Source organism: Medicago sativa, chromosome 8 (genome assembly GCF_051527215.1).
Source record: "Medicago sativa cultivar Bolivia chromosome 8, Bolivia_mono, whole genome shotgun sequence".
Lineage (NCBI taxonomy): Eukaryota > Viridiplantae > Streptophyta > Magnoliopsida > Fabales > Fabaceae > Medicago > Medicago sativa.
In genome coordinates, this window is record NC_140756.1 from 14226194 (window position 1) to 14250231 (window position 24038).

General features: G+C 32.0%; 2 protein-coding genes across 33 annotated transcripts; both read right to left on the reverse strand.

Annotated features, from left to right (window-relative positions):
* Nucleotides 1-336: 336 nt before the first annotated feature.
* LOC146897183 (nucleoid-associated protein At2g24020, chloroplastic-like) lies at nucleotides 337-1968 on the reverse strand. Its single transcript, XM_085736150.1, has 6 exons — nucleotides 1725-1968; nucleotides 1491-1600; nucleotides 1348-1387; nucleotides 986-1057; nucleotides 652-711; nucleotides 337-560 (listed from the first exon to the last, which is right to left on the reverse strand). Exons 1-6 carry the CDS (start codon nucleotides 1749-1751, stop codon nucleotides 486-488), a joined length of 384 nt encoding a protein of 127 aa, XP_085592276.1. The 5' UTR covers nucleotides 1752-1968; the 3' UTR covers nucleotides 337-485.
* Nucleotides 1969-19305: 17337 nt separating this feature from the next.
* Nucleotides 19306-23305, reverse strand: LOC146897184 (uncharacterized). Of its 32 annotated transcripts, none has more exons than XM_085731927.1 (11): nucleotides 22887-23305; nucleotides 22766-22809; nucleotides 21551-21789; nucleotides 21363-21459; nucleotides 21148-21275; nucleotides 20924-20993; nucleotides 20692-20825; nucleotides 20484-20580; nucleotides 19999-20067; nucleotides 19770-19895; nucleotides 19306-19672 (listed from the first exon to the last, which is right to left on the reverse strand). In XM_085731927.1, exons 3-7 carry the CDS (start codon nucleotides 21720-21722, stop codon nucleotides 20789-20791), a joined length of 504 nt encoding a protein of 167 aa, XP_085588053.1. In that variant the 5' UTR covers nucleotides 21723-21789; nucleotides 22766-22809; nucleotides 22887-23305; the 3' UTR covers nucleotides 19306-19672; nucleotides 19770-19895; nucleotides 19999-20067; nucleotides 20484-20580; nucleotides 20692-20788. The 32 variants fall into 32 exon arrangements, with proteins under 32 accessions (XP_085588053.1, XP_085588051.1, XP_085588061.1 ...); XM_085731925.1 differs by having other exon boundaries at nucleotides 20208-20580; XM_085731935.1 differs by having other exon boundaries at nucleotides 20692-20833.
* Between the last annotated feature and the right edge of the window lie 733 nt (nucleotides 23306-24038).

A 24038-nucleotide genomic window follows, 5' to 3' on the forward strand; every position in this document is an offset into this window, starting at 1 on the left:
AAATAGGAGGACAAAAAAACCGAATTTTAAAATAGAGGGACTAAAACTTCATTTTTTTAATTTTTATTAAAAAAATGATCAAAAGTGCATTTAAACCAAGATAAAAAGAAAGTCCGCTAGCTTTTTTATTCTAAAGATAAAGGATCCATGTCATAGAGTTCGAACGAGCAGGGACAATATTGCAAATTTGATAAAAAAAAAACCCATTTCTAAATATCACAATTTGAAAACTTGTACCACTTAATTAAATCTTTCATTGAAAAAACTATTAAACCTTGATTTGTATAAGACAAATATAAGACCTAAAGGAAGTAATAGAGGACAGGAAAAAGGGGGTGAGGGGAGTAGAGGTCCATCTCCATTTCAAGTGATCCCTACACAGCTGAGTAAACAAGATTAATAATCCATAATCACAGTAAAAGGAGTACATATGCATTTATGAAATGGTTTTGTATGCAAAATCGAGGTTCCATCCTTCTCTGTCATCACTTCAACCCTTCACCGAGACCTGGTGGCATTCCTAAACTCTGAGCAAGATCACTCATCCTTTCCTTCATGGCCTGAAAACATAAGCAACAACATGTTTAAACAAATCAACATACTACAAAGGCAAATGAATTTTCATTCTTCCTGTTGAAAAGTTATTTTTACCTGGACACTCTTCTGGTGTGCATCCTTAATGTAAGCCTCTGTGACTAAAAGTGAAAGTTTCTGCAACCCAAAGATGTTTAAATATCAAATTCCAATTTCTAGACCATATTTAGATTATTGAAAAGTAATTGATATATCTACCCCAACATTCAGTGCATAAAAAATTTCCTTAAGCAGCCTAAAAAAATCAAAGAATTTACATATAGATTCTTTACCTATTTTTGTTCACCTTTTTAAGGTCTAATCTTATTTCATAGTATAGCTATAAGTTAGATACAATCTGACAGGAAAAAATGCATATGAAGTTATGAAATCACTTGAATTGCATACTCACTTCTGATCCTAATTCCATAGCAGCCTCGGTAATTTGTGTTCGTACAGGTTGCTGATTCCCTGATAGTGTCACCTGAAAATTAAACCTAATCAAAATCAAGTAAACAAATGAAAGTGAAACCAAGAAACGGGTAATATGGTACTATAAGCTCTGCCTTGCAGACCCAAGGAAAGGGTTGGATCCATTGCAGATCTATTATATTATACGACTAAATCTCGTAACATTCGAATCACACGGCAACAACTCTAACCATTGTGCCAAGGTTCTTCTCTAACATTTTCAAATTTTCTCACATAAGCAAGCATAAAAGGTTTCTAGTTTCTACCGCACAACATTAGAGAGAGAGCAGGAAAATATCATACCTTTATTAACTCACCCTCACAGTAACCATCAAACTCGGCTCTGCATAGTGGAATAAAGACAAAAAAACTCTACTGTGATTATCTCGTACAACTTGGAAGAGACAAAAAAAAAAAAAATAAATTGTTAAGCAAGTATGTTATACGCAGCAAGTTCTTTCTGTATCCGATTTGATTCTACTTGGACAACCGCCTGCGCCTTCTTCACAGTCTCGAACAGATTTTGCATGTTTCCGAGCTGACCGAGCATTCCGCCCTATAATCAATTAACAAACCCACCAATTACCCTTATATTATGAATATTACGACTTTACTCTGTAATATTGATAAACACACAACACAATACTCCACACAATTTTTAATTTGATGGATTGGACTACCATGCTGTCCATGTGCCACATGATCATGTTCAACTGAATGAGTTACCAACATTTTCCGAAATATAAAAGTATTTTTTTTGCATACACAGTGATAGTATCGTAAATCATCCAACTCAAAGGGGCGAGAACTACTTTAACGATGGTGTTTTCGCTTCGGAATACAAGGCAGTGAAGAGGCGAAGGCCTGTTATGGATCAATATCATGAATACATGTCCTAACTAAGAACCTTATAAAATATGTTGTGCATCAGAAAATCTCTGAAACAGTGTCTTTGTAAGTGCAAGAAACCACAAAAGTTTTAGTGGGGCTTCTATGGATCAAGTTTCTTGGATGCATACAGGAAAACAACACTACCAGAACCTCTTTTACCCAATTCACAATATTTGTGTACTTCGTAATTTTGAAAGAGAGCATCAAAAGTATGTTGTAAATTGTTTGAGGAATAACCGATGTACTCCCTCCTTCCCTTAATGTAACCCCCCTTTGCATTTTTCACATTTCTTAAGAAAAGTTGTCAGTGTAATTAATGTGTCTGTTTTGTGTATTAATATTACCAAATTGTCCTTTTTTTGTATGTGTATTAAATTTGACTATTCATATTTCAAGACAAGTTAGTAGTATTAATTAGGGGTATGTTTAGGAAAAAAGTAATAAATTGCTCCTCTCATTATGGGATTTCGTAAGTCGTAACATCATTATCAACCATCATCTCCACAAATTGCTCCTCTTTTTTAGATTTTGTGAGACCCTTATCAACCATAGTCTCATTCATGACTTCCAAAGCTAAGCAAGGTTGAGGAGCTTGTTGATCTGTTTCTACATCAACCCCTAACTTTGCTGTATTAACAACAACCGCTTCAGTAATCTTTTCAGCAGTTTTCTGACTTTTCCTGTTGCACTTATCAATCTTCCTTTTTTGCCCTGCTTCCTTGGCCTTGTGCTTCTTGCCATTCAGATGAGCATTCAAGCCACTCTCACTCGTGGCTTTGATTTGGCACAGTTCACAACTCCACTCTTCCTTTGGTTTTTTCTTCAAACCAATTTCATAAGGCTCGTCATTAGGAGCATCAGGTGTACTGCTTTTCGCTTTGCACCATAGAGATCGGGGTCTGGCTTAGCCTGCAAATTGGGATACTCAAATAAAACATCATATGTTAAACTTCAACATTCACTACATATTCAAATACACAACATTTCAAATTTTAATATCGCATTATCTTAATCGCACAAGGATCCGAGTACCCTACAAACAATTTCAATACCATCGTTGATCTACTTACACAACAAAGTTCACTTTTCTAAGTTATCTAAGAAAAAATGTACAAAATTGAAACTAATGAAATTTAAACATATGCTTGAGTTAGTAGGTTTGTTCTTCTTGATAATGATATAATGCAAGTTATTGAATGATGGTGTGCAATACGGTGCTCAATGTATACATGAAGACTTCATGCATTCCACTATTTGAGATTGAACTAAATGTAGTCTAGCAAGAACTTGGGTCACTTGCTAGCTTCTATTCATTGATTTGTTGAGACCAAATACAAGTAACCTTCCTTGTTTAGGGCATTCACCTTAGTTATTGCAGGTCTTTTATACCTTAGATTGGAGCTGAAGCATCGTCTCCTCTCTCTATTTTTTTTACGCCATACAAATATTTGAGTAAATTATTAAATTGGTCTGTGTCGTTGTAAGCCACTCTCAAATTAGTCTCAAACTCTATTAATATTTCAAACTAATCCCTGTTTTTGTCAAAAGTTTCTCGATTAGGTCCCTCGTCATGTGACAAAAACATAAAGACAAGGATCTAATTGAGAAACTTTTGACATAACCAGAGATTAGTTTGAAATATTAATAAAGTCAGGGACTAAATTGAGAATGACTTACAAAGATATGGACCAATTGGCAGTTTACTCACAAATATTCATCGATCCTTGCAAATATATTATCTTTTGTTTTTAGTTCCTTTACAAGTATTTTTTTGATTTTAGACCTTGCAAATATATCCGTTTTACTTTTATTCATGGTCGTTTTGTTTTAATTCCTGCAAAATTTATTCATATATAAATTGGTCATTGTAATATGTTGTAATATTTATTAATACACACAATGAGACAGACCAGACCCGACCCTTGTGGGAGAGGGTTATAGGAGTACGGGAGATTCTCCAGTAGCACTATTTGGGAATTTGTAAAAACAATTAGGAATTATGTGCTTTTTTTAAATGTAAATTTAATAGTATTTTCATACACTCATAGACATGAAATAATCAAATCTATAACTAATTATCGGACATAATTGAATACTTTTATTGATTAATGAAAATTTGAAGGTTGTACAAAAATAAATGTTATTGAAATATAAATGTTATTTCATTTTTCCACTTGTGCATGTGAGTGCGAAATTAGTTAGTTAAAGAAATTCATTCAGTTCTGTCCCAATTTATCTGACCTCTTGGCTCATTTCACACAGATTAAGAAAAATGTATAAATAAAGGGGAAAGTGGAATATATTGTATTGGGAATGATAAAAGTAGTAGGGAAATGTTAACGAGTGCCCCCGGGGCACTGTTTAAGACCTTTAAAAAGTAATTTTTTTGAAAATTAATGTAATCACTGCATTGGAAATTGAAATCTTTGACCATTTTTATGGAATCATTTCTTCTTTTGGAATGCTTAAAGAGTGCCCCGGGGGCACTCGTTAACAAGACCCCAATAACCCAAAGTAGTATTATTTAGTGTTATATTGTATTGGGAATGATGAAAGTTGTATTTAAAATTGAAATGACTCAGTTATTTTGGGACACTTTTTTTTTAAAAATGGGTCAGATATTCCGGGACGGAGGAAGTATAATGATCGAATTTATGAGTATCTATCAGCTGACCTGCTACAAATTTGGTGATATGTTGGGAATTGAGCTTATTTGATTCTTGCATATAATGTCAGGCCTTACAGCAGTCCAATAAAGTTTGAATTTAGAATCTCAATATTACAGTACTTAATGTTCAATCATTTGGTGGTGTCCCTGTCCCATTTTATATGCAGATAAAAAAGAGAGATTTTATAATTTATAGCTCAAAATTTAGAGAACACTTCAGTGAATGATTGCATTTCTACAAAAAGAAAATATTGATAGTGTATTTATATTTTACATGATCATATTTTAACTTGTTTTATATATGTGTCATGTGTGCATATTAGAAGGGACTTTAATTAGTTAGTTAAACATATCAGTACTTGAGACATCAGAAAAATTATATTAAATATTTAAAATTGTTGAAAGTTAGAATCCACAGTCCGGTTCAGTAATCATGGATATTGCATGCATATTGCAGAATAATTAATAATTTTGCTATTATCTTCTTGTCAAAATATTTTTTTTGCTATTATCTTCAAAATTTGTTATCTGTTACTTTCTTTTTCCACTGAAGATGTTGAAAGTTCAAGTTTCATTTTCAAGCTCTTACATCTACTTTAACTTTTATAGACAAAAAGACTTTGTTTTGTTATCAATATATAGTATTTTTTTAAAAATGAGTTAGTGTATTCTTTGTATTTAAAAATGACTTTCTAGGGGTATTTTTAGGTAGTTTGAGGTGCTTGCAAGGAATTGGTAGGTGTCTAAAGAGCATTTTTCATGTTTATTTCTCTAAGTTGTCCTATTAGGTACCCTTTTGGAATATAATAAGCGGTCGTTGCTATTAGCTTTCTCATTTTCTAAAATACACCCCACAGGTTAATATTTCTAATACTCCCTACGTTTCAAAATGAGTGTCGTTGTAGGTGTTTACACCCATATTAAGAAATGCAATGATTAAAAGAAAGAGAATGGTTATTTTACCAAATTATCCTTATTAACTATTGGTTAATTTTAAAAGTAACACTTTGGAAGTAGTGTGCAGAGTATTAATTGGAGGGTACAATTGAAAAGAAAAAGTTATTATTGCATTGGAAACTGAAAATGACATTCATTTTGAAACAATTTTTTTTGACTAAAGCGACACTCATTTTGAAACGGAGGGAGTATTATTTTGGGCCTCATATTTTTCATTCTTGGCTTTGGTCTTTCAACAAGTCAAATACAGTTAAAACTCTATAAATTAATAATGTCAGGACCGGAGAAATTTATTAATTTAGAGAGTTATTAATTTATCGATAAATTAATAATTATTAATTTAAAGAGTTTTTAAGTAATTATACTATACATACCAAACAAAAAGGCAAATTAGTTTATGCCTCTTAGAATTACGTTGCAGCGAACCTTGAGACTCAACGTAAATTAGTAACTACCGTGTTCATATGCATTGGAAATCAATAATGACTTTTGAGTTACAGTAAATGTAAACAAGAGGAACAAATGTGTTCAATGTATTGTTTTCAATTTCTATGAATTATTAATTTATGATTTTCTTGGGACCGAAAATTATGAAGGGATCTCCCAAAAAATTATTATCTTATTATTTTATCGAGTTTTTCAATTTTTTACATTGGCCCAAGTCGGGACCGGACAAATTTATTATTTTAGAGAGTTTATTAATTTACCGAGTATTAATTTAAAGAGTTTCTACTGTATTTATGGAATTCTGCTCTTCTTCAATAAAAAAATTGCTCGCTTCCAACCAAACTTTTGAAAATACCTTTGCGTGACTTAAGTCACGCAGCCTACTTGAGTTAACTCGCGTAGGATTTATAATTAGCGCGAGTTAACTCACACATGATTTATAACTAGCGTGAGTTAACTCACGCAGGGGTATTATAGTCTTTTCAGTTGGGAATGAGCATTTTTTGTTGGGTAAAGAGCTGAATTTATACTTATGTAGCAAATGAGATGTTTCTATGTGGAAACTAACTGAGATATACATGTTATCTATGCCACCAAAAGAACAATTATAAAACTTAAAATCAATTTATTATATTTATTAAATTGAAGAAATTATTAAGAAAAATGTTATAAGAATTAGAATTTCAAAACTTTTAAAAATAATAATTGGAATGATCTGTTCTAAGTTGAAAAGACTATCTTCAACCATCGTCATTGATTTCATCTCTTTTGTCAACCATAAAACATCTGTTCATGGCAAAGAGATACAAGTTATATATTTTACAACCACGCCAATCATTGCAGTGAATCTTATGTTGGTCCGACCCAAAAGGGAACTTCTAAAGTCACTATTTTATGTCAATATTGAGAATTTTGGCCAGTATATCCTTTAATAACAAAAGGGATCGAAATTGGGGAGGATTTTTTTAGGGGATCATTATTCGATGAAATTTTTTATAGGGAATAATGTGAAGTTTAGTATATTTAAAAGGACCACCAATATATTTAACCCTGTTGATGGAGAATGAATTTAGCCGAGGCCTATCTTATCTCCTCAACTATGATCCTCCTTCTTCAAGCGAATAACAGTTTTAGCCTATTTCCATGGCTGATTTCAAGTTTAAAATCATCTTAAAGATTCTAGCACATATATTGGCACATATTATGCCTACTATAACTTCCAAAGAGCATAGAGGTTTTATTCATGGAAGACCGATTAGAGATTGTATTTGTCTAACTTCTGAAGCCATCAACCTTAATTTTCCACAATAAATATTTTGGATATAATCTATCTTTGAAGATTGATATATCAAAGGCCTTTGACACCTTAGATTTGTGTTTTCTGCTAAACGTCCTCAAAGCTTTTGGTTTCAATACATATTTTTGGAGCTGATTGAAACTATTTTATACTTAACAAACATGCCAGTCTCATTCAATGGAATACAACAAGGTTAATTTCCTTGCAATAGAGGAGTGAGACAAAGAGACCTCTATCACGACTACTCTTTAGTATTGATGATGACATGCTATGTAAAGGCATATCTAATCTTGTAGAATAAGGGAAGCTGGAATTGATCAAAGGAGCCAAAGAACAAAGGTACACCATCCCACATTCTTTATGCAAATGACCTTATGTTCTTTTGCAAAGGAAAACTAAATCATCATTCTAATCAAGTAATTAGTGCAGAGAACTAAATCATCTATTATGGATTAATCTCTCAACCTAGACCATCTCAAATTGTCCACCTTCTTGGTTTCAGGATTTTTACCCTACCTTTCTTGACTTGGGGGGTACCAATTTTCATTGTCAAGCCTGAAACTTGTCATCTGCAAAACATTGTAGATAGAGTGAAAACTAAATTAGATGCTTGGAAGGCCTCACTTTTGTCCATAGCAAGGAGAGTGCAACTGGATAAATTTGTCATCCATAATATGATTATACATGCTATTCTAATCTAGATTTGGCCAACAAATTTTATTAATGAGCTTGAGAAATGTACTAGAATCTTCATAAGGAGTGGATATATCGACAAAAGAAAACTTGTTAGAGTGGCTTGGCACAGTGTCTAAACCTACTTGCTAGGAAATGCTTTAAGCTAATGAACAATGGACAATGCTCTTAAAGAGAAGAGTCATGAGAGAAAACAAAACCATTAAGTATGGAGTGAAATCAAAATTGTGTACAATGAGATTTTGGAAAACCCTATCCGTTGCCCGGAAGGGAGGGTAACATCAACTTTTTGAATGATTATTGGTGCAGTGCACCTTTGACACATGTTTTGTATATTTCATCTAGTGTGCAACAACATTTGAAAGCTTAAGTAGAGAGTGTTACCATTGACCACCATTTGGTGCAGTTATACCCTAACTCGAGGCATTTTGTTACACAAGTAACCATTCAATCTCAGCATAAGAACAACCAACTAATTTGGAATGCCTCAAATTATGGTGATCTAACTTTTAAAGAGGATTACTTGTTCCATGCACCCATTGGTCAAAGCATTGCTTGGGCAAAAAAAGGATATGGTGAGAGGACTGATGTAAGATTTTTCCTACATGTCATATAACTATGTACACGTGAGTATATATAGGATCGTTTCCACAGGGAGTTACGTTTAATCATAAGCATTTACACAATCGTTCACATTAAGGGTTTGGATATAATTTGTTTGTTTGTAACACTATATCCATATTTGACATTTAAGTAAAAACGAGAGGGGATCGAACTATTTCGCTTGCGGTATAAGATAACGGGCAAGCATAACAGCAGCAATCTCTCGATCGATTAACAGACTCTAGCTTTATAACCAATATTATTACAATCATTTCTACAATATCCTTCGTGTCCAAAGCGACATCGTTATTTCCAATTTAGCGTTTAAACATTCGTGTCCAAATTCCTTAAACGATAACAAAGTCGATCGGATGACTTAATCGACCGTGTCCAGCCTGATTAAGTATCCGAAAGCATTAAAAGCTTGATTAAAAGTAATTATCAAAGGTTTACAAACTTGTCAAGAGTGATATAACATAAGATAGATTGTTATTCTAGTTCTAGATTCAAGGGTTTGTGTCCAAATCATCTTGAATCTCTTTGAAAGCATTAAAAGCAAGAATAACAACAATATTGAATCATTAAGCTAGAACCTTATATATTAAAAGATCAAAAGATTACATAATAGCTTGATTGTTACCTCAATACTACATAGAAGGTGATAGTTACATATAGACATGTAAACTAATGCAAGGAAGGAAGGAAAGATGAAGATTCCATGCCAAGATCCTTGATGTCTCAATGAATCTAGGGTTGAATCTACTCCTTAATCACTTGCTTTGTGTTTCTCTCTATGAAATAGCTCTAACCTCTCTCTAGAAATGTATAAAATGTTTCAATGGAATAGTGAATTAATGTAGAGAGAGGGAAGAATGCTATTTAAATGGGCCTGCATTTTTACACCTGCGCTAATAGCGCAACTCACGCTAATAGCGTGGTAAGGCGGCCTATAATCTGGCCAATAGGAGAGTGCCACGTTGGCCTTGCCCTGCTGCTACGCTCCAGCCACGCCAATAGCGTATCTCTCTGGAGTATTTACGCTAATAGCGTAATTTACGCCAATAGCGTAGTTCTTCTTGACTAGCTACGCTCCAGATGCGCCAATAGCGTAGCTCTCTGGAGCTTGTACGCTAATAGCTCAGAATACGCTATTAGCGTACTCTTCAAGAGTTCTCCAAAACCTACGCCCCAGGTACGCTAATGGCGTATCTCTCTGACCTTGGCCATTTCTTCTCACGCTAATAGCGTAGGACACGCTAATAGCGTAGGACATTGAACTTTGACGTTTCTTGCTCCTTGCTTGTATTTTCCTGCACAAAAAGGGTAGAATAAGGCTCAAAAGCATAAATGACATATTTACACAATAATTGGAGTTTTCCATAGAGAATCTTGCAAAACAAGTCACTAAAATGCCTAAACTCCTATATGAAATATATCACTTTTAAACACTTATCAAGGACATACCTCAATCTAAATCACTCATTGTTTGGAGACTATCGCATGATAGACATTCATAAGTGAAAAGTTAATGGAGAGAGGTTGCAACTTTCCTTTTATCTGCAACTTATGTCATAATCATGTTGAAATAACACTTCACATATTCTTTGATCGATCATATGCTAGAAAACTTCGGTCATGGTTTGCATCAATTATTAGCATTAATCTCACCTATATTTCATCTCCTAAGATTTAGAATGTTTGTGATTGAGCATGGACACCTCAATGCCAAATTGTGATTTTGGCAGCAATAATCAATATTTAGACGTTATTTGGTACTCTAAAAACAAGGCCAGGTTCAGCAATAGGAAGGTTCCTTACAAAACTGCAATCTCCCTAGTTGCGTCAAGAACTTCAGTTGTTGGTGATATTATTAAGACATCAACCACTTCAATGAGATATTTTGATATCAAGCTTTTGAGGTTAATGCAACTTTAGGGATCCCTAGTTAGTTAGCATGTGGGGGAATTTTAAAATATAGTAATGTTGATTGCTTAGGCTATTTTGCAAAAAACATATAGGATTGTACTCAACTCTTTATGCATAACTTAAAAGAGCGATGAAGAGAATTGAGATTGCAGTGGCGGATCCAAGACCCTGGTTCAAGGGGTGCAGTTTTTTTTTTTTTTACTTTTTTAGTATTTATTATAATATATAAATAAAAATAATTATTATAATATAAATAAAACCATAAATTTAAAGTTTAAAAATCCATTTGTAGACGGACCAAAAAAATTAAAATGACGTGGAGAAAAGACAAAAAAAAATCAAATCGTTAAAAGTATAGACAATTTTAATTTAGGTCTAACTATAATCTTGGTTAATGTTATAAGATTAAGAAGGTAGGAAAGAAATGGAAGTGGTGATAGGAATAAAAATGGCTAAAATAGTCCCACGTTGAAAGTTACAAGCATATAACATTGCCTTAGTTTTACACTATAATAATAATAGATAGGTGAAGTCCTAGCTCAACTGTCAAATTCCGAAATTGCAAGGCCGGACGTCGTGACCCAGGTTCGAACCTGGGACCTCACAGTTGTATGTGAGTTTAATTTCAGTGGATTTTTTTTTGTGGTGGCTGGGATTCAAACCCCCAACCTTGCATATTTTATGCATTGTCCATACCAACTGAGTTAAGCTCACGAGGACTAATTTCAATAGATTAATACTTCATCTAAGACCAAAAAATAAATAAATAGATAGTATAGTCCCACATCGGAAATATGGAAACAGTAGAGAGGAGAGCTAACATTATAAATTGGCAGCGTGTAGCACAAAGTTATTCAAACATTACTTGAATGTTTTATTATTTTTTAAAGCACTTGTACATAGACCACCTTAGGTGGCATACACCCTTTAACACTCATACACAATTGTGATACGTGGCAGAAACATTAAAAGAAGAGATGAGAGGGGGTGATGATTTGATGTGAAATTATTAAAACACCCCCGGAACATGGGGTGTACATAAGAGGTGTGTAAAAAAGGATGTCTACCAATCTTTTTCCTATTTTTTATTAAGGTGCTGGGACCCATTTTCTGCAAACGTGGGTTGCTGTTAGTTGGGCCTAAAGTGCAAAATGTTTTGTTTCTACCTGGGCCGAAGGTGCAAAGGAAATAATTCAGGGGGTTCATAATGCAAAAATATATGATTATTGATGCAATTTTTGAAATTTCAGGGTGTGCAGGTGCAACCCCTAAGCTAGAATGCATGCACTAGCTTTTATATCCATTCTTGTTAGCATTAAGAAATCGTTGGCGCAACTGCTTGATATTGAGCACGGGTATGTATTTTATGGTATCTTGTATCTATAGAGAAGGTAACAATGGTGCTAACAAATTGGCAATCTTAAGTCTATCTTTGAACTCAACTGCTTCTTGGAATGATTTACCACATTAAAATGATTTACTTTATTGTCTTTTATTTTCTGTTCTTTACGTTTCCAGCAATTTATATTTCAGTTCTTTATCATTTTGTTTCTATTCCGCTGTTTACTTTTATGCTATCGATTTTTATGCCTTCATCTTTTAATCCCTTGTCTACTACGATCATGCGTGAATAGACTTTTCTAGTTTTGGGATTGTTGGAATTATATAATGATGGAGTCCTAATCAAACCAAAGTATAGACTCTATTTTATATGAATTTTTATTCTAATTAATTTAATCTCATTGTTATTAAATTTTATATCAAATATCAAACGAAATACCGAAATCTGAAGTTTAATATTGTTATTTAATCATATTTCAAATATCAAACGAAGTACCGAAAGGTGAAGTTTGATATTGAATCAAATGAGGTTAGACAAGATAATCAAAACATAGGATTGTGCTTGCATAACGCATAATAGCTACGATGAGATTGCTTACTTCCAAGGTTAGAAAGTTTGTGCTTAGAAACTAATTCTAAGATAGATACACTAACTTTTAAATCCATTCTTGTTAGCATTAAGAAATCGTTGGTGCAACTGCTTGGTATTGAGTAGAGGCATGTATTTTATGGTATCTTACATCTATAGAGAAGGTAACAATAGTGCTGACAAATTGGCAAATCTTAGATCTATCTTTGAACTCATCTGCTTGGTGGAATGATTTACCATATTAAAATGATTTCACATTTAATAAATTAGGGTTCCCAAATTTTAGATTTTCAAATTGGTAAAGGTCTTGATTTTATGTCCCCCCTTCTAATTTGGACTCTTTTCTTGTTGTCAATAAATTATGGTGATGGAGTCCACATATTGCACCCATATTTGCCTACAAATAAAGAAATGTCTAAGGATATAAGCAAATTAGTTCCACAATTAAGAATGCTCATTTACATGTATTACCTGTTGCAGCCACTCGGGTGGTTCATCGATGGTATAAAGGAACAACTTATTCCTCTACACCATCAAAGAACCACCTTAATGACAACAACCCGCCTTTAGAGTATAATAGCATTCTTACGACACTAATTTGGTTATATTGTTGAAATTTAAAGATATTTATTTCTCCTAATTATCAAATTTGTAAAAAGAAAAAAACTCAATTTTTCAAATGAATATATTTTGTTTTTGTTATTATTTTTGAACCAAAGCAAATTTCAATAAAGAGTAAAATATGAACATTTTATTATTGTTATTGACAAGAGTGATGATCCATCGTTCTAACATAATTTTTTTTCATAGAAAATGCTTTTGTTGATTTTAAGAAATGATTTTTTGTTGTGTTTAATTTCGATTACAATTATAAATTACTGATTTGATGACGGAAAAAGATATTGAATGCAACAAGTTGATTGTGGTGAGTTAGTAGTATATTCTCTTATAGTGTTGTCCCCGACTTCAAAATTTTGAAAGTGACGAAATTAAAAGTGAATTTGGAAAGTGACCAAATCAAAATAGGATTAAGAGCATCGATCACTAATATTTTATGTTTGAAGGTTTCAAAGTTTGTGATGACAAAATCAAAATCATAAATTTTAGGTTTTTAGACTTGTATAATGATGAAACCAAAATTGAATTTAGAGTACTCACTCATTGTACTGTATTTTCTTATAAGAAAATTTCACCTAATCCAAGATAGGACGTTAAAGTCTTAATAACACCTCCTTTCCTTTAATTCGAAACTTACTGATATCCCATGTCTATAAGCAGCGGCGAAGCTAGAGAATTTTTTACGAGGGGGCCAAATACATATAATTTGTTTAGGCAAATAAAACTTATATATTTTAAAATATTATATATTAAATTTAAATGTTAAATATGTTTAATCTCTATAAAACTAGGTTTCGAGAAGTCAAATATTTCTTGTTCAACGCATCGTTAAAAAAAACATTCTTTTTCAACGTAGACAAATAAGTTATTTGCATTAAACCATCGTCTATTATGTTTGACTATTGATAATTTTTATTGGTAAAAATATTTTCACTATAGTTGTTGTATAGACCGAAATGTCAAAATAAGACAAATAAGTTTATTAATCAAGCAATAATTTTTTAACCTTTTAATTTATGCTAAATTTTTAGAAATGAATTTATTTCTAAAAATTTAGCATAAAAAGAGATGAAATCAAGTAATAAGACCGAAACTTAAGTTATGTGAGTATAGTCGCTAAACTATTTTATAAAAAGAATTAATATTTCAACTTCATTTTATTATCCTTGTGTAACTTCTACTTATGGCTTCATTAAGAAAAATGAAAATTTTCTTCTTTTGGATTCTATTTTCTTTAACACCATATCATGCATGATATTTTCTGGTATATGTTTTTTTTTTTTTTTTGTATTATTTTCTGGTATATGTTAGTTCCTTATATTTTCACTTGTAATATAACTTTCGAAAGAAAATCATCATGCGGTAACTTGTGTTTTTAAAAGGATCAAAATATGAATTAAATATGTTTGATTTTTTTTTTTCTAAAAAAAAGATCAAATATATATAATTCATATTTTAATCAAATTTAAATAGAACATGTATTCATTTGAAAGCAACCCATACATGTTTGAGACTGCTAGAATTGTGTGTGGAAAATTATCAATTTACCAATAATACTATGGAATGCATTATCAAGGTACTGTTAGGATTTAACTTCTATTCTATAATAACCAGAAAAATAGGAAGAAAAAGATATTTACGAGATTTGATCATTTAGAATTCCGATTTTGTTGATGTTGCTCTTTATCCATGGTCCGTTTTTCCTTGTTGTTTTTATGTCGGTGGCTTTGCACTCTCTTTCCCTTGCCACGTTTTATCCCTATGAGTTTTCTGGTCAAGGTTTATAATGAAGTAGATCTTGAGTTTCCTTGATTACTCTAACTTGGGTTTTTGTTAGGTCTCCTTTTGTCTGGTCTCCTCCAAGTATTTTTGTATCTTTATTTTCATTTGTTTTAGTAACATTTTTGAGTTATGCAATTGTTGCTAGCGTTCAAGAGATGTCAACTTAATTTAGATGTTTTGATCTGTCATGAGATGCTTTTGCAAGTCTTTGTATAAAGAAATAACAATTTCAAATTAGTTGAATGATGTTGCATAAAAAGAAAGATGGGTAGTTATTGCAATTTTCGAGGAAGTAAAAGTTGATGAAAAACTTTTGGCAAACTAAAATTTGAAGAATTTTTTTAAAAAGACTAAAACGAAAAGTTGACATATTTATAGAGATAAAAAACATATTTAACCTAAGTATAGTTGATTGATTAAATATTCAAACAAAAAATAGTTAATTAGGTGAGAAGTAGCATAGAGCTCCCCTAGAGTTGAACTGGTTTTTTGGGAATTGACATCCATGGTAAAATATGAAGGAAAAAAAAGTACATGGTGATCAACATAATCTCATAAACCAAACAGTACAATATTTATGAACACATTTATATTATATCTAAGATACTTTGCTAAATTTATAAATTACTAGTAGTATGACACATTTTCTTTCTCTTTCTCTTTATTTTATTTTTATTTTTTATGTATTATGTTTTTTATGTGAACAAATAAAATGTGAAGGATATAACCAAATCTATTATGCAAGGATTTCTTTACTTTTATTGTCAACTCCTGCCACTTTGGTAAGTTCATCGATGATTTAGAGGGACGACTTACTCCTCTACATCGTCAAAGAGTTACCTTGATGACAACAATCCACCTTAAATGTATAATAATAACATTCTTACGACACTAATTTGGTTATATCTTTAATCTTTAAAATATTTATTTCTCATTATTATGATTATAAGTGCAAAAAAACTCAATTTTCAAAATAATATATTTTGTTTTTGTTATTATTTTTGAATCAAAGTGAACTCAAAGTGATGGTTCTTGCTCTAACATATCTATCAATGCGATGGAAAATTCAAATCTACGAAGTTTCGGAGTAAAAAAATATTTGTGTTGATTTTAAATAAAAGATTTTTTGTTGTGTTGAATTTGATTATATATATATTATTGATTTGATCATGGAAAAAGATATTGAGTGTAAAAAATTGATTTTGGTAAATTAAAAGAAGATTTAACATAATCATGAATTTTAGCCTTATATAATGACCAAACCAGAATTGGATTTAAAGTATTGACTGATTTGTATAACTTTTTTTTATATATATATATATAAATAAATTTTAGTCTAAGGGGTTTGTGCTCTAATCTAAGAGAGGACATTAGAGCTTAAATAATACCTCCTTCCTTGAATCCAAAACTTACATATCCAATGTCTCTTTTGGAGTTGATAGTTTAATTTTTTTTGGTGTAATATTTTAAAATGAAAATAAAAAACATTAACTTAGATGTTTCTAAAACATAAAACAAACACACATATTAGTTGATGGGTTAGGGCAGATACTTCTCAGACAGAGTAGAGAGGAAAGCTCGTAGAAAACGAAAGGAAGAGAAGATGTTAGAGAGAGAGAGAGATAGGTGCAGCGTAATGTAGGTTAGGTGAAGAAAGCTTCTCATTTTCTTTCATTCTTCGACACTTTCTCATTCTTATTGATTCTACTATTGTCTTTCTCTGTGACATTGTATTATATTATTGTTGTTGTTAGTTTATGGTACTGATTTGGGTCTGAAATGTGGTCTAAGATTACCTGTCGAGGTGTTGGAAAGTTTGGAGTTTTTATGGTGATTCACACATATATGAATGAAAATGTAGTGGTGGTGTGTTTCAACTAAGATTTATTGGTTCCTATTTATACTCAAAAAAATTAGTGAAGGTTTCTCATTGGATAAGAAAGATGCCAAAAATGCAAAGATAGAGGGGATTATAACAGAAGACCAGTGTTGAAAATGTAACATTGTTGACTCTCCTGTTTGAAACACAAATGTGGGCAAAAGGAAAAAGGTAAAAATGAAAGGAAAATTGGAAGAAAGCTAAAAATGTAATAACAGCCATTGGACTTGGAGTGTAACTGAACAACGAAGGCTATACGAGAAAGACATACTCCCTCCAGTCACTATTATAAGCAAATTTTGACTTTTTAGGTTCATTCAATAAATGATGTATGTGGTCTACAATATAGACCACATACATCATTTATTGAATGAATCTAAAAAGTAGAAATTTGCTTATAATAGTGACCGGAGGGAGTAAGGGTGAACTTTGTTCTCAATCCACATTTATTCGATCCAAGCAAACACAATTTTTTTTTAATAGCCTTTGTCATTATTCTTTTTTTGTCTAAACACTAAACAAACCTCCTAGTATACACTATCATGCGAAAGAAAAACCAGTTGGAAACAAGCACCAAGCACATGCACACTAGCACGTTGGTCCGAACGGTTTGGGTTTGAAATTTTTTTATTAAGACGGAAATGATATAATGAGAAAGAGAGAGATAGTGAGGACTGAGGAGAGGTTTCTTATTCAATTTTGAAAAATAAAATGAAAATGAGGAATTATTCTCCATAAGGAGAACTCATATTTCTATTCTCAATATTATATATCAACAACAACAACAAAAAAGTTTCTCTTCAAACAACAAAAGTATTGATTAATAGAGTTTCTATTCTGGAATTTTTTTGTTAAGTATTTACTTTAACAAAACAAAATCTAAAAATAATATATATCGAATAAAAGGTTTTGAGTAAAAAAAAATCAAATAAGAGATCCATCCTTAAGCCCGTTAACTTAATATTTTTCCATTTAGCATTCACAATTACACAATATTAAAAAGAAGGGTAAAATATGTTTTTCGTCCTCATAAAATTAGCGAATTTTGGTTTTCGCCCCTATAAAAAAAATCCACCGTTTTCGTCCCTACTTAATTTTTCAGTTACAATTTTCGTCCCTCCCGTTAAGTCAACTAACTGTTGACTAACAGAATGCCACTTGGCTGTGCCACGTCAGCATTCAGTAAAATAAAATAAAAAAAATCAGATTTTTCTATTTTTTTTTTCATTTTCGTTTTTATTAAAAAAATTGTGTTTTTTGATTAAAAAATGTTTGATATAAATTGTGGGTGAAAGCAGAAAACCCTAGATCTGATTTAGAAACCAGTCTTGTTCACTCTCATCTGCAACAACGCACTCTCATCTACAATATGTGTAGATGTTTTTTTTTGGATGTAATCTTATGCTGATGGAAACTAATTAAGATTTAGAGTTATGAATTAGTTGGGATGGTACTTTTTTTGGGATGAAATCTTCTGTTGATGCAAACATATGCAGATCTTGTACTATAAAACTTATGGCATATTTGGTAATCTTATGCTTATGAAATGAAGTTAATTTTCATTCTTACTCAATTTCAATTCTGTCAAAAAAGCATATTTTTTGTGCTGTTAATGCTATTAAGCTTTTGATTTCAAGTTTATATGGTAGAAGCCAAATATATATAGTTTCTTCCCATTTACTGATACAATTGCTCAATAAGGTCATGACACAATAACACTGTGTGTTTTTGAATCATTTTGCATAGGTTGTACATAACAACATTCATTGAAAATTGCATAGAAAAAAATAGAAACGAAAAAAATAGTAAAATCAGATTTTTTTTTCCAATTGTTTCTTATTAAAAACGAAAAAAGTAGAAAAATCAGAAATCTTTTCAATTTATGTTTCTTTTATTAAAAACGGAATAAAATAGAAAAATTATTTTTTTTATTTTTTTTATATTTAATGCTGACGTGGCATGCCTAGGTGGCATTCTGTTAGTCAACAGTTAGTTGACTTAACGGGAGGGACGAAAACGGTAACTGAAAAATTAAGTAGGGACGAAAACGGTGGATTTTTTTTTTATAGGGACGAAAACCAAAATTTGCTAATTTTATGAGGACGAAAAACATATTTTACCCATAAAGAAAATACTATTACCTTATGAAGTATGAGACCATACAACTTTCATCTTGCCTTCTCATTTTTTCCAATTTTATGCAAAGAATACAGCTGAGCATTGATGAATTGATCACATAAAACAAAAACCTAGCAACATATTTTGGTATCCAACTAGATCCTCTACCCGTGCTGACGCACGGGCATTTATAGTGTAGATTAAAATTTAGTAGAATATAACACATAATTTAGTAGAATATAACACATAATATATGTACATGTTGGTAAATAGTTGCAAGCCAATCTTATATAGTAACAAATATAATTAAGCATAATATGAAAATACAATTGGCTTATTCTTTTATAACAAAAGATCAACAATCTAATGAAACTTGTGAAAAGCCAATATCTAAAGCAAATACATTACATGAACTGAAATATAAGATTATGGATTAATTCAATAAAAGCTAATTAGAATAAAATAGCTAAACGCAAAACTTTCATTAAACGTTTCGATATAAAATCATTCGTCTATCGTCGGTACATCATGCCAATGTACAAATTTAAATCAAAGAGAAAATAATAAAGGATGCAATGTTTACTATCATTCCAAAAACTGCTACCCCACAATCTTGTAAAAGACCTCAATCTTTGGGTGCAATCTTCACACGCACCAGTTTTGGCTCCTTTGTTGTGGATGCATCAAATCCATCACGTGATCCAATGATTCCACCATAGCAGCAGCTATCTTCCCCAAAGGTTTGCTAGTCAGGGTCACAATTTAATCAACTATAGCGACATCGTCCTTATCAGTGGAATCAGCTCCATGGATTTTTTCCTAAAACAAAAAAATGGTGCATTCCTTTAGATGGTTGCTACTACTAAATTCGTTAACAAATCAAAATAATTTGATCTAATTTGATATAAATATATACCGCTAAATTTTGATTAGCCAGCTCACAAACAACCATCTTTTCCAATGCCTTGCTAGTTGGAGTCACAACAGAATCAACCACAGTAACTTCGTCCTTGTTACTTGAATCAACTCCTTCAACATTTTCCTATAAGAGAAAAAAGGGTGCACTTTATTAGTTTGTTGATTCATATATAAGAAAATCATTTATACATGAAAGAAATGTAAATGAATTGGAAATGAAAATATACCACAACATTTTCATCAGCCAACTCACAAACAGTCTCGACGTATGCACCATCTTCCTCATCATTAGCAAGCTATATATGTAAGTAAGAAAAAAATATAGCTCAGACCATATTAGCAAGATATATATGTAAGTAAGAACAAAATATAGCTCAGACCATATAGAATTGGTTGACAGGCAGTTCAAAAGAAAATAATGTTAGTTGAACTTTACACTTATCCCATGTAGTGATATAAACCGCTCAATGATACTGTCATCCATAGACTTTTTTTTAACTATATAGTTGCGCCTATTACGATAGAGGTTGACATCGCTCACTTCAACTTTGAACAACATTCGCTTGTCAACAAACATTTTGAGCTCAAGAGGACATTCAGTAGAAGTGTTTGCCCACACAAAATATAACATATTGTCAAGTGAAAAGTATAGTTTGAGAAAAATTATGCAGCTATTTTGAAGGTCCTATCTGTTGAGTTTCATGAATCTAACCTCACTTATGGCATCAAGGAAGGATTGTGACCATCTTCCCACAGCTCGAGACACAACACGATCAAACTTGACAAATGACTTTGGATTCAAACCTCCACTTCAATTTATAAAACTCGATTAATAATCAGATAATTCATATTTAGATTCAATCTCAATAAACAGATAATTCATATTTAAATTCATTTTTAATTAATATAGCATGGTTCACCTCGGTCGACTCAATCAAACTGTCAATGGTCATGGTCATCCTCTGAGTTTGAAGTAAATCATCAGCCAATGATACTACAGTTGGACCAGTCATCTGACTAACAGCTTGTGTGCTCAACATTTGCATCATTCATCCTGCCATACTTCATGGCATTAATAATCTAATCAATACTTCATCTTATAACAGTGAAAATATCGAGACTAACTACACATTTAAAACACATGTGTCACACCTCTCTATGTAATCAGACACTTCAGGTATGTTAGGATTCACCATCATTTTCGTGCCATAACCCATGACACCTGAAATTTAATAACAAATTTTCTAGAATTCATTAGACTATAATGCTAGGTATTACTTCACAACATTATCTTAAAGCTTTATACTCGTTAAAAATGATTATCTAACCCTATCGCCAATTAAAAGTAGACATAGTACCCAACAAATTAGGCTTACCGTAATACTTCTTAAGTTTGCATAGCTGAAATATAACAACCATAGGAAGCGAGGAATCATGTGTATCCAAGCAATGCTGCATTTTCACGGCATAATCATCCCACATGGTACAATGAATTCTATTTCCCCTACAAACCGCATAAATATAATTACCAACGTGATTAAAATTCAGAATAAACTGAATATCATTTCATGGTCACTTTCAGTCAACTTACTCTAAATCTTCCAAAGTCGCATCCAAGACCTTGTTACTCTTGCCATCCTTCACAGTTTGTTTGATAGTGTCTTTCTCAACCACATGACCAATAACATCTGAAGTTTCAAAATATTTATAAGATAAATATATGAGTTTTCTAAAAGTGCATCAAAGTTAAAACCATTGAATGCTATGCAAAAAATTTACCCAGCAAACGATCCTCCTTGTGAGTAGCCAAGATATCCAGGAAAAGAAAAAACTTGAAAAGTCGTTCTGGGATTTCAGTAGCATTGACCTTAAAAACATTTGTTCCTCCCATGAAGTTCAACTTATACTTCTGAGCAATTGTTTTGAACGTAGGGTCATTCTGAGCAACCATAAATTTCTCCAAAACATAAGTCGAACCCTCTTTTATTTGATCCTTGAAGATTGGCAGGAGGTTTTTCCTGAAATCATACCACACTACTCAATCAAAAAAATAAAAAATACATCAGTTTGACAAATATGAACTAATCTTTAAAACTGAATTTAAAAAATATATTTAGCTGCTCATTGGCTCAATATTGATTACCATACTTATAATCATCATTTTGAATGTTACTGACCCATACTATCATTATCACCAATAAATTAAAAATTATAATTTCTTTGTATGACATGATCTCAATTATGATGAAGATAGCAAATCAACCTAATATATAATATAAATAGCAAAATCCTACGGCTATTACATCCATCAACTAACACGTTATTCCAAAGGTTTTTACAACCAATTCCTAAGCCAAACTACTAAAATAGTTAATAAGCACACCAAAGATTATTTTTCAGATATATATATCTGTACATGAAATCAGCCTGCAAGTTCGAATTAAAAATTAAAATCATACCTTTTCATCAATTAAGATCATGTGACGTGCTTAAGCTATTTTCAGGTAATGGTGAACTCAAAGTCTAGTGTACATGTATACATATAGCGACTCTGACATGATGACTATAGAAGACATGCCACGAACATGATTAGCTGAACTTATACGGCAACATGACAGAAATATAACAGAAATTATACGACAACATGACCGAAGCCATTCCACGCATATATAAGAAATTATACGGCAGCTGATGTATAAGAAAACAAAACATGTCTGCAAGGATAAAATAGAATGTAAGCCTTAATAATCAAGTACTATTTCAATGTTTAAATAGCTGCTACCAAAAAAGGTTCAATACAATTACCAAAAAAGGTTCATCATTTTGCTCGTTCTGCACATCAAGAATTAGTTTGTTATACAACTGACAAATTTGTATTTAGTTTGTAACCTTACTCACAAAATTAATCCTCACGACTCTATAATTGTTTCTTAAAAAATTCAACAAAATCAAATAGAAACTAAAACTGAGAATGGGTGTTGGTTTCTGACATACTATTAAGGTTATAACCATTTTTTTTTCTCATCTTCTCCCTACACCTGCAAAATTAAAATTCAATGGCCCAACACAAAAAATCCTAAAAATTAGAAATTGTTAAAGGAAGAACAAAACAAACCTATCACAATTACCAATAGGCATTCAATTTCGCAACGGAGAGGAGATAGTGGGAAGGGTGCCGTTGATTTTTGATTCACAACGGGAGATGCAAACTCGACAGAGAAAGAAATGAAGAGAAGTCAATAAGGAAGAGACGGCAGCGAGGTTGACGGCGGCGGAAGAAAGGTTGATAGTGACGGGAGGTTAGGGTTGCGGTGAAGAAGGTGAAAGGAATAGATGAACAATTTTGGGAAAAGAGAAATTGAAACATCTCAAGAGTTAGAGAGGGAGAGAAACTGAGAATCAACGAAGAATAAATCGATTCCAAAAGAAGAAGAATGAATCAGTGAAAAGGGTTGTAGGGTTTGAGAGTGAAATTGAGAACAAATTTAGGGGTTCATTCATTTGGCTTTGATGTGTGTCTTGGAAAATACACGTGAGAAAGGAAGAGAAATAGCTCACGTTTCTTAAGTTTGTATTGAGTAGTGTGCATAGTAATTATCATAGTTTTTCAATGTGGTTGTGTATGTTACCAATGCAGTTGTGAGTTGAAATTGAAAAACAGTGTTTATTAGGAATAGATGGATTGTGTGGAGATCTACACAGATGCATCCAACGGCCAGAACAGTTTGGAGCCAAAACCATCAGAATTAGGGTTGTCATATTTTGTTAGCAATGTTATTCATATTAGAAATAAGTATGATATTAATATTGCTCTCCATTTTTTCCAATTTTATGCAAAGAATACAGCTGAGCATTGATGAATTGATCACATAAAACAAAAACCTAGCAACATATTTTGGTATCCAATATTAATATTGCTCTCCTATCTTGATAAAGAAGAGAAAGCAGCAATAAAAATGTAACCCCTCGACCTCTCATGAAAACTTACTAGCTAATGATACTTTCATTAAACCTAGCAAAAGCAATCCCTTCATGAAATAATCCATCACCATAACTTACTCCCTTTTACTTGACACCACCGTCCACCTCTAACTAAATTCAATCTTTCTTCTTATCCTTCTTCTTTCTCTAAGGTTACATTCTTCTCTTCATCCTTACACATTCTCACACATGCTCCCTCTCACTACTAGGTCGGTCTAAATTGAAAACAAACACCATTTTCAAACTCGTCTCTTTCTCGTCTACAAAACTGGCATATTTATTTATC

Bases quoted from the DNA above. Each gene is read 5' to 3' on its own strand.
- LOC146897183 (XM_085736150.1), bottom strand. From the start codon at position 1,751: ATGATCATGTGGCACATGGACAGCATG. The intron at 1,388-1,490 runs GTATAACATACT...TCCACTATGCAG, and splicing joins ATACAGAAAGAACTTGCTGC to AGCCGAGTTTGATGGTTACT. The intron at 712-985 runs GTGAGTATGCAA...TTTGGGTTGCAG, and splicing joins CTATGGAATTAGGATCAGAA to AAACTTTCACTTTTAGTCAC.
- LOC146897184 (XM_085731906.1), bottom strand. From the start codon at position 22,909: ATGCCTATTGGTAATTGTGATAG. The intron at 21,460-21,550 runs GTAAATTTTTTG...TTGAAACTTCAG, and splicing joins CAAGGAGGATCGTTTGCTGG to ATGTTATTGGTCATGTGGTT. The intron at 20,994-21,147 runs GTAAGCCTAATT...ATTAAATTTCAG, and splicing joins CAAACTTAAGAAGTATTACG to GTGTCATGGGTTATGGCACG.